The following is a 10,891-nucleotide window of genomic DNA, read 5'->3' as shown; positions in this document are numbered from 1 at the left end:
GGCTGGACCTATAGTGGTGCCAGGTGTTAGGGAGTCCGCAGGAGAACGGGGCCGGGACGGGGCCTTCTGGAAAAGGACCTCTACCTGTGCCCTCTGCTAAGCGTGGATATGTCTGGGTAAGTCTGGGGAGCAAATGCAGTGGCCGCAAGGTCCAGTTACATTGGGGCTATGAACTCTCCAAGGAGGGTACTTATCCATAAGTGGAGAAGGAAACTAGGTCCATTGAGCTCAACCCAGGAGAAAGCTTTGCCCATGCAGAGGAGGATGGCTGTTCCCCCAATTTGTCTCCTGGAGACATGCCTGACCCCTGACTAGCGAACCGGGCCAGCTTTCTCACACGGCACATGTGACCAAGGGGAAAGAGGCGTCCTGCCCCACAGGAGAGCAGTGGGCGGTGGTTGCCTGCTGAGAACTGCTGAACCTGGCTGTGCAGAAAGCAAGACTTCAGGGCCCAGGAGAGAGATGCAGTAGCAGCTGGGCCTGGTGGAAAAGGGAGGGAGGGAAGGAAGTGAGGTGGGGGTGATGGCATAACAGAAATGCCTGACAGAGGCTGCAAGACTCCCCTTGGTGGTTTCCAGAATTAGATGCAAGGGACTTGGCAGGAAGTCAGAGGTCCTGCATCAGTGGGAGCTACAAACTGGTAAACCGTTGGTCTCCACAGGCTGGTGGGTCCAAGGGAAATTCACGTTACAGGTAAATGAACAAACGAGTTGGCATAGCTGCCTAAGTCTATTTGGAAGCTCAGTAGGTTTATTTATGTTGTCTTGATTTGATTACTCTGAGACGAAGTTGAAGTTAGAACTGCTTGTAATTTGGAGACAAAGTGCTCGTTTTGCAAAAAAGGCTCTGGAATTTTATAGTAACGCACATAGAACTATGAGCCATGGAGGATGCAGGAAGAGTGAACACTGCCTTCTCTTTGTAGAGAGATATTGGCTGCCTTAAGAAACACCCATCAGAGTTTTCATAAATAAAGCATAGCAGAGCAATGCCCGGTGTGTGTGTGTGTGTTGGGGGGGGGGCAGTTTTCCCTCTAGTATGAAAGGAATTAGTGTAGTCGATAGAAAACGAGGCTGTGTATGAAAGCCCAGTGTGTAGCACAGGGTTTTCACCCTGGGGGCCTGAAAATACCAAAGATAGCAGAATCCAGGAGTGAGATCGCAGCGGGGTGGGGGGGTGTCAGGAGGGGGCTGGCACACGTGTTTAACCCTTAGGTTGCAATGTTGTTTTCGTAGTGTGTATGTGTATGATCTTTTCTGCACAAATACATATTCTATGATGCATATATAAATAAGGTGAAATACCAAAGGTTACTTCTTTCAGTTATTATGTGCATGAAAAACAATGAAAAGCAGAAGAAAATGTAAAAGGTGACAGCGTAAAATGGATAGTGAATTAGATATATCTCTTTTACATTGGTAGGATCTGATCTTTTCCTGACCCAGAGCTTCTCATCTTGCCTGGAGTCTTTTATTAGTGACATGATGTTTCAGGACAGCATGGAATGAGGCAGACAGCACATGCAAGGGCACGTGTGTGACTATCCAGTTGTGTGTGGGGGGGGGGCGCGTTCAGTGTAATCCAGCCCATCCCCCCATTGTGGACATCCTGCCATCACCATTGCTTCTCAGCAGGGCCCCCTGTACTAAGGTGTTTGGCAATAACTGAGACCCTGCCCCAGATCTGCCAGGACTGGAGATTAATCAGCTATAGACCGATCAGTGGGGAGCTCTTAATTATTTTAACTGTCCTGATCATTGATTTAAGGCACTCCCTGACTCCAATTAATTTCATTCACTTTGAAACAGCAAAAAACAGCCAAGAGTGCTCATGTTCCTGAAATATTGGTATTCGGATCCCATTCTTATGTTTCCACTTCTAGGAAGTCTGCTGGAATAAGTTTCTGGGTTTTGAAATAATGTAAGTGCAGCCTTTTTGTTAGCTAGACGATGATATAAAATGCTTTATGTTTTAATGCTTGCTTCATTCATTTCTGGAGCTTGCATTGTATCACTGGTTTTATCAGTCATTTGTATTGGGTTTCTGAGACTGCTATCAAAACGAGAAACACCCCCTACATTTGCTTCTGCTTTTCTTCTTTCTTTTTTTTGAGTGAAGTTAATAAAATAATTTGAGTAACATGGAGTTCCCTGCCACCCTGCCCCATTTTATCCTGAGTTAAAAGCATACGTTAAATAGGTTATAAAAGGAATATAAAGTTCCCTCTTTCTTGGGGTGCCTGGGTGGCTCAGTCTGTTGAGCATCTGACTCTTGATTTCGGCTCAGGCCATGATCCCAGGGTCGTGGGATTGAGGCCCGTGTAGGGCTCCCGCTGAGCATGGAGCCTGCTTAAGATTCTCTCTCTCCCTCTGCCTCTCTGCTCTGCTTGTGCTTTCTCTCTCTAAAATTAAAAAAATAGAGTTTTTTGCTTATTTAAAAAAAAGTTCCATCTTTATTCTGAGATGATGTAAAAAGAGGCATGTTCGTAGTAATTTGGCTGTGGAAAACATCCCCCACATGACAGGTTCTTGGGTGCAGGGCTACTCTTGCTAATAGTCCACAGGTGTGCAGGTAATGAATCTGCTGTGCCTTCCTGGGGAAGAGGTGCTATGCTTTCAAAATATTCTCCACCACATACATTTTGCCCTGAAACCCTTTGTCCAGTGACATGGCAAATTGCTTCCTAGTTCGGTGCCAGGTATTGGAATTTTATTAATATATACTCTACTTCTTCCAAAGGATTCGAATGGCAACAATGAAACTGAAGTTAAGAAGATGATGTTAAAATTCCATTCCTTCTGCTGCTGTGACATTTGATGTAACGAGAAAATTGTCCTCATCTGTAAAATGGGTTATTCAACTGCGACTGTCTGCCCCGTGACTGCTCTGGTGAGCTCATAGGTCTGGAAAGCACGTAAATTATGAAGTGTTGTACCTGTGGGATCTGTAGTTGTTCGGGGACTACGTCATTATTGAGCTCTACTTGAGACCCCCAGTGACTCGCCTACGTTCCATGAGAACATTGGTGTTAAGTGTGGAGTGACCTTCCTGAGATTTCTGAGTAGGCTGTAGTGTCCAGGATGCCCCCTTTGGAGTGCCAGAGCAAGAGATCAAAGAAACCAGAAACATAGTTTGATTTTAAATCAAAAGTTATGACTTTATTTTAATATACCAAGAAAAAATATTTCTTTGAATGTTGTGAAATAAGCACTTGAAAATAACAAGTCCAACATTGCTGTGATTTGCTCTGTGAAGCTTCTATGGGTGAACTTCTATCTGAACGTGCTCTGGGGCCCCTAAGAGGCTGCATCTCTCAGCGGTTTTCAAGTTAGCAGCAAGCAGCCTCCTACCTGAACATGCCCGGACAGACCTGCCTGAAACTGACATGCCTGGGGAGCACGATTAGGCTACTTCTGGAGAGTTCTTGATATCTGCCCACAGAGAGAAGTCTCAAGAGCCAAGTGTTGAGAAATTAACAGTGTTTAAATACCAACATGAGTCAGGACCCCTCGATCCTGGCCTAAGTGGGTTGCAATTATGGCTTGACCCTGACTTATGGGACCGGTTTCTTGAATTTAACGAGTTGCTTCAGAAGTTTACTACAATGTAGTTTTGGGCCTAGATTTCCACTGAAGTGTATCTGACTGCAAGACTTTTGTTTGCCCGACATAAAATTAAAATGCCCTTATTACGACCTTTCCAAACCCACACATGGGTGTGCACGCGTGCTTTCTCTTCTATTGTCAGAACAACTTCTGTTTCACTTTTTTCTAAGTGTAATTCAGGAGGAAGGGAAGCCTGGGAATTACTGTCTCCCCTTCTATGAGCCCTGAATTTTTAAAGTATTTGAGGATGAGGAAAGTTAATGGGATGATTCAACAGGCTTGTGAATATTCTTCGATACTCTGTGCAGGTGTTCTTAGCCATGGGTTCTGCCATGTGGCTGGAGGACGTTTATAATTGGGAGTCTGTCGCAACTGGCATTCAAAAAAATGCTATAATGGCACTGACCTTGTTTTGCTCAAGTATTGGGTACCAGCAGACCAAGGCCGTCGGTTCGTTGGAAACTGGGTCCTAACACTTCATACTGATTGTTGGCACAGAGTTTCGCTGCTTTATTAGCTCTCACTTCAGTGTGTGCGTACTACAGGCCAAACCCTGTGGTGCATTCTCAGCAAAAATCTCTTCTTGATGGTAATGGGTCTGAGGCGCAAAGAATCAGATCTCGTGTATGAGACAGAGAGCACTTAACAAAGCTACAGGAGACAGTGACTCACAGGACGAACTATCATCCTGAACTGATAGCAAAATATCAGTGGAAACAAAAAAACCTGAACTACTGGAAAGTTCTGGGATTCCATCATGGAATTTTCACACAGTTACACTCTTGGGGACAGAAACTTTTCCAGGGAAACAAGTGTCTAAAAGAGACAGGCATGGACCACCACATACAACTCAAAGCACTCGATTCTGGGATCAAAGTCTACTGGATCTTCTCCACTCCACTACCAGCTCTCTTGAATCAGCACGTGGCCAATCCAACAACTCCGAGAGAGAGCAAAAAAAAAAAAAAAGCCCTCAGGATGTGCTGGAGCTGGCAGTTGTGTGACACCTGGTCTCTGAGGGGAGGCTGTTTTATCAGAATAAAGAGAAGAGAGTAACCTGAGCACGCTGTCTCTCCCAGGTAATTTTGCAGTCTGGGAATGAGGCCAGACTTCTGGAGCATTCTACTCAGTGTAGTTTACTCCAGGCACTTTGTTTCTTTGATGTGCCAGGTTTTATCACAAAGATACCACATCTGATTTAGAAAAAAAAAAAAATTCTGTAGATCTCTTTCCCAGAAGCGTTCTACCATTCTGTTCTGCAAAACTCCTACCCAAATGAAGTTTCTGATTCAGGCCAGAACCACATTACTAGAGAGGTGGGGAAGTGAGAGTAATATAATCAATCCTTTCTTCTCCCTTAAGCAATCTATCCCTCCCCCCTAGTTTTTATAGTGGAGTGTGACTAGAAGGGTGAGGATAAATTATCTGGAGTAAGAATGTCGATATAGGATTTTAATTTGGTACTTTGGCCTGGCAGGAATTTAAATAGTACAGTATTTACTCTTTTCTCATTAGCAAAACTAGAAGGCCCAGATAAAACCTCCAGAGTGTTTTTCATTAGAATGTTTTTCATTGCAAACTCGTAGACTCGGGTTGATAGACCTCAGGCATCAAATTGCATGCACGTATATATGAAACGAAGGATGTTTGTTTGTTTTTCAACCCAGAAATGTTTTCAACATGGTGGGATTGGAATGTAGTGGAAAATCTCCAATAGAAAGATAATCTATTGCAGCATAGAGGGGCAGTTCTAAAAACTTGCCTGCCCAAGTTTTTCTGGAATGTTAACTGATAGTAGGATTATCTATGTGGCAGTCAATTCTCTGGTAGGATTCAGATTTGCCATGGGCTAGTGGTCCAGCCTCTTATCTCGATATAATTAAGTAATCAAGCCAAGATGTTAAAAACATTGTATTGAAACTGTAATACCAGAATTTTTTTTTAAGGTTTTTTTTTCCTCCCATGATAAACATTGGAAAAGCCTTTAGATATATTTAGCCAATTCAAAAACTATTTATTAGACATTCAACCTGTAAACAAAAATTCTAAATTATCTCACAAGTGAACACAAGTATGAACCTGTATCAAGATAAAAGTGCTTTGGAAGCATCATTTAGAGTCTATTTAAGGTCTATGCTCAATTCCTTATTCTAACCTGCATTGAAGGATCAATGATAAATCAATGGATTCAATAATTAAATTAAATCAACCAGATAAGCTCTAACTGGTCCTTCAGTTAAACTCAAGTCAGCTGTATTTGGCCTTTTCCTCATTTTAATTATTCTGCTCCTTTTCTTTTATAAGGAAAAAAAAAAAGCATATTGCACAGTATCATGGATTTTCAAAGCTCAGAATAACATTATCTGCATCCTAAGAACCTAGTAGCTGTTATAGCAGGTCCCACCTTTTTAGCTCATGCCTGTTTTTGCCTTAATATCACAATACATCCCTCCGTCAATTGTCTCTCATCTCTGAACCAATGTCAAGACATCATAGACTGTTCACAATAATTGAACACAGATGTAACAGTTTCCCTCCCCTGCAAAGCCCCACCCCCACCCTGGGTCTATCAGTCATGACCTGGTTTGCATGGATTCTTTGTTCATTGTTCAAGCCATTCACACAGAATGGGATAAAACTTTATTCTTTTAAATTCCACACATAAACAAGATGCTGAGAAAGCCCTTGTCATCTCTGACAGAGAAGCAGAGCAGCTCTGTTTCATGAATGACAGCACGATTAAAGCTAAAATAATATAAAAATAATCTGAAAAATCCCTTTTACTGTACACTCTCAAATAAAGCAAGAAAGATAAACAACAGTTTTCCTTTTCTGCTAGCCAGAAAATGTGTCTCTATGCGTTTGGGCTTTGAAGTTGAGTGTACCCCACATCTGTGTGCATGTACGTGTGGTTATGCGTGTACTACACAATGTAGCTGCTAATCGTTTCATCTAGTTTTTCTAATCATGAAGCTACTTAACCAATTAGAATACTAGCATATCACATTGAACAATTTTACATAATTGCTTCTTTGAAATACTAGGAATGTTTACACATTTATTTGGCTTGTAAAGGACTGAAATATTACAGATAATATTATATTATCTAGCTTTTTTTTTTTTTTTAAAACAATATGGCTCTTAATAAATTGATTTTTCTGAGTTCCAGAGCGAAAGTCCCTTTTAAAAAAATTTCTGAAGCGGACTTGAAGCAGGAAGAATGTCTTCTGATTTGGCCAAAAATATGACGAGTATTTTATATCATTTAAAATTTGAAGGATAAGTCTCTAAGGGGCCCTTTGTTGTCAACTGTTCAGCCAAACTTGCCATGAAGTGTCTGTTGAAGTATCTCCACTTGACCAGCAGAGGGCACTTTACACACCTCTGCATTGCTTAGGGAGCAAATGCAGAGGATGAGGAAACACAGTGTTCACCCAATATCCGGAAGAGCCCTGCAGATTTCTTTTTGAAATTCACAAAAATATAGAAAATATGGACTGTACAACAGGGTTTCATTTGGAAAGTTATGAGTGTGTGTGAAGTCAAATAGAGAGGGGTATGCGTAGTCTGTTGTATTCATCTTCGGCCCCCTACTTTCCCTCCTGTCCTTTCCCCTTTTTTTCCAGCTCAAGAGTGATATCCGGCTGGATCTTTTCACAGGTAGTACAGAATCCATTTTCAAATCATTTGGTCGAGTTTTACCTTTCCTATTCTGTATTTACTCTTCGGTTCCAAAGCCCAGGGCAACTGAACCAAGGATGATCCTTTCTAGCTCATTTCAGAGTAGAAATTACAGTTAAACTATCAGAAATGCTCCACGATGGAGCTGCCCCTTTAGGAACAGGGCTGCGTTGTTTCCATCCTCCCAGGAAGAACCTTGGAAAAGTATTGTGCCCCGTTTGGTTCTAGCAAACCCACTAGCCTGAGCTTGTGCTATGAAGGGAAAGATACCAGTCTTTCTCTGAGTTGAAATACAATTGTTTACATCCGTTTTCGTGAGAGGTGATTAAGACATCTTTTCTTTTGGGGGGCTACAGCTACTAACCTTTCTTTAAAAGGTTTTACTTTTCGCAAAAGCATTATTGTTCTAGATACACACCCTGTGTCTCTTCCATTTTATCTATTCTATTGGCTCCAGTTTAGTGTCAAAAAAGATTAGAAAGGATTGTGTGTGTATGTGCTCGCATGGTTTTTTAAGTAAACTTCGTTCATTCTTAGAGAATTATAACACTTAGTAAATACGTTTTTTTTTTTTTTTTTTTTCATATAGTGTTAATAGCCTTTGTTTACTTTCTACTTCTCTCTCTTTCTGTGCCTCTGGCTCACTTTTGTTCTCATTTGTCCTAGAACTGACAGTGAAAGGGGAATGGGGTTCTCCAGCAGCAGTCCTTTGAGACGGAGGTGCACTCAGTGAGTCCTCACCCAAAAAGGATCATAAACTTACTGGGTTACGTCAACCTAATTATCCCTAAGCTGCCTTGGGTTTTGTGTTTGCTCATGTGTTTTGTTTTGTTGTAGCTGCACCATATGTGATTCCTTGTGCCATTTTCTTTTGTCTATTGTTTTTCTTGATGACCCTGAGCTATGGCTTTCTCCTCAGTTCCAACACTATTCAGCCTTCGTTGTTTTCCTCATCTTGCCGATGTAGGCCTCAAAGAAGAAGTGGCAGAAAAGCACAAGGTAGCTGAGGTACATGAGTGAGGACCAGAAGATGTTCTGAAAGTGAGAGTGACACTGGTCTTGCTGCATCCAGGAGAAGACCAGGTAGTTAATGACACAGCCCATCAGCATCTGAGTGATCTGGGACAGGGTGATGAACATGGCAAACTTCCGGGAAACTCGGAAACCTGCCGCTCGCAAGGCATAGTAAGAGTACATCACGGCGTGCACGCCATAGTTCATGGTCATAAACCAACCACCCCCGGCTACCATGTCCTTGTAGGAGTACCAGGAGTACAGGAGCACAGTGATGTGGTGGTACCAGTGCAGGAAGATCAGCTTTTGCTTCCTCAGAATAATGAATATTGTATCTCCTGAAAGACAGAGAAGACAAAAAATGTACATGAGCCCCTTGACCACGACATAATGGTAATTCACATTTTTACAAGAAGGTAGGCATCTTGAACTAGCACTTGGGGGTGGCATGGACAGGGTTAGAATCCGGGAATGGTACTAGCTCTGTGAGCTTGGGCAAGTTACTTATCCCCACGATTTTCCAGTTTCTGTAAAATGGAGATGATGGTGGGGATACCAACAGTAGCTTGGAAATGTCTGAGGACTAAATAAGATAACCAACATGCCCTCTTGACACACGGAAAACACTCGATAAATGTTACTTTCGGAAACCTGTTTTACACAAAATCTTCATAACTTTTGATCTAGAAGGGACATTAGCAATCACGCTACCCAATTTTTAACTCGACCATACATTTTAGGAAATATTGTCTGGAAAAGTCAAGTGACTTCTCTCAGATCATTTATCAATAGAGACAAACAGATTAGAATTGGAGTGCTCAGCAAAATGTCCTTAGGCCTCTCTAGAGTAGGAAAACCATTTTTCTTTGGTATATGACAAAAGGTACTCCTCTCCTAAAAAACATACCTTTGTAAGCTCCCTGTAAAATGTGAAGCCTCGACATACAGCAGTTGGAAAAGTAAAATGTGAGGAAAAGACAAAAGCAGAGAGAGAAAAGTCACCTTTTACCCAGTTTGCTGAAGATGGTAATCTGGAAATTTTATACCAATGAATCGAACGATTAAAAACTTAAAAATGACACACATTTTTATGGAGTTAACTTTGAGAAAAGGTTCCAGGATCTATTAACAATATTCTCTTGAAGAAAAAGACCCCTGTTTCTAAGGTAGGAAATTTATGTTATAGACGCTAGGATTCTGCTCAGGTAGGTAAATGCTATTTATACGTAATGATTCTCTGAAAAGCCTTAAGGATTCCAAAAAATATACTGTAGAAAAACTTATGTGAAAATGGATGAAGAGTAAGCTTAGTCACAAATACACATAATTCCATAAACAACTATGAAACAAGTGGAAAAGACATTGGGATGTGGGACAAAAACAGGATGTATGCTCCTTTATCTTTCTGATCTCTCTGGTTCTTCTCAGATATAGGAAAACCCAACATCCTTTGCGACCTTTGGAATTTGATTTACTTTGCACAACGAGAACTAGAAGTCCCCTCGTCTCATTCTGAAATCTAATTAAGCACAAAGGGAATTAGTACTTACCCATGTCTTATCCCTTATATACTTCATGGATGCCCTAAAACATTTGGCACTTAGAATGGTCAGAGAACGTGAGGTCTGGGTAAGATTTTTAAGGTTCTGATGGTCATGGTTGGAATAATATAGGTGGTGCCCCATTTCATTCAGCAGGAGCTATTCGTTTGTTTCTCTACAGAATTGTTAGACATTATCACTTCATATGTGTTTAGAACAGAAAAGGACAGCTATCAGTTGCTATATTTCTGAACATATTATCAAATTTTCTTGGAAGTCCTTTTTTCTCTTATGAGATGTCTGGCATATTATGCCTTTAAATGTTAGCCAGACTGATAATGATTGATGGTGACAGTTACTCTGACTTGTATACTTAAGGGACAGAACTGGTATCAGGAGACCCGGGGTCTACTTCTTAGTGTTAAGCTGTGCTATTTTCGTGTGCCTGTCAAAGATCCACTATTTCTGTGTAATTACTACTTTGTGCCTCCCTTGGCTCAGTAAACTATAATGCAGACACAATAATTCTAGCTTACTTTTGTTCAAAGTGGAAAGAAGGTAGAAGTCCAAGGAATTATATGTTAAAAACAAATTCAGTCATTCATAATTGAGAAGATGTTTTTTATGAGTCTCGAAGCATGAACAGAAATGTATATAATCCACCATGACATCCAACCATGTTGCAATAAAAGTTATTTGCTGTAAAGTAATAAGCACCTCATCCTTTTTAATTCTTTTGATTTTTAACTCTAGCATCACTTTTATGTTAAAACTGTATTGTCTAGGGGCGCCTGGGTGGCGCAGTCGGTTAAGCGTCCGACTTCAGCCAGGTCACGATCTCGCGGCCCATGAGTTCGAGCCCTGCGTCAGGCTCTGGGCTGATGGCTCAGAGCCTGGAGCCTGTTTCCGATTCTGTGTCTCCCTCTCTCTCTGCCCCTCCCCCGTTCATGCTCTGTCTCTCTCTGTCCCAAAAATAAATAAACGTTGAAAAAAAAAATTAAAAAAAAAAAAACTGTATTGTCTAAAGAACAATTTCAGTGTGAGGAGAGT

General features: G+C 41.4%; 1 protein-coding gene across 5 annotated transcripts in view; it reads right to left on the bottom strand.

Annotated features, from left to right (window-relative positions):
* Window positions 1–5,498: 5,498 nt before the first annotated feature.
* ELOVL6 (ELOVL fatty acid elongase 6) overlaps window positions 5,499–10,891 on the bottom strand; it is a 147,832-nt gene continuing 142,439 nt past the window's right edge. For all 5 annotated transcript variants that reach the window (XM_045470386.1, XM_045470396.1, XM_045470368.1 and 2 more), the window contains one exon: window positions 5,499–8,638. In XM_045470386.1, coding sequence (XP_045326342.1) covers window positions 8,214–8,638 — 425 coding nt within the window. In that variant the 3' untranslated portion in view covers window positions 5,499–8,213. The remainder of the gene's footprint in view (window positions 8,639–10,891) is intronic.

The sequence above is a fragment of the Leopardus geoffroyi genome, chromosome B1 (assembly GCF_018350155.1).
Source record: "Leopardus geoffroyi isolate Oge1 chromosome B1, O.geoffroyi_Oge1_pat1.0, whole genome shotgun sequence".
NCBI classification, from domain to species: Eukaryota; Metazoa; Chordata; class Mammalia; order Carnivora; family Felidae; genus Leopardus; species Leopardus geoffroyi.
Note: the sequence above shows the minus strand (reverse complement) of the source record. Positions and strands in the feature narration are given on the sequence as shown.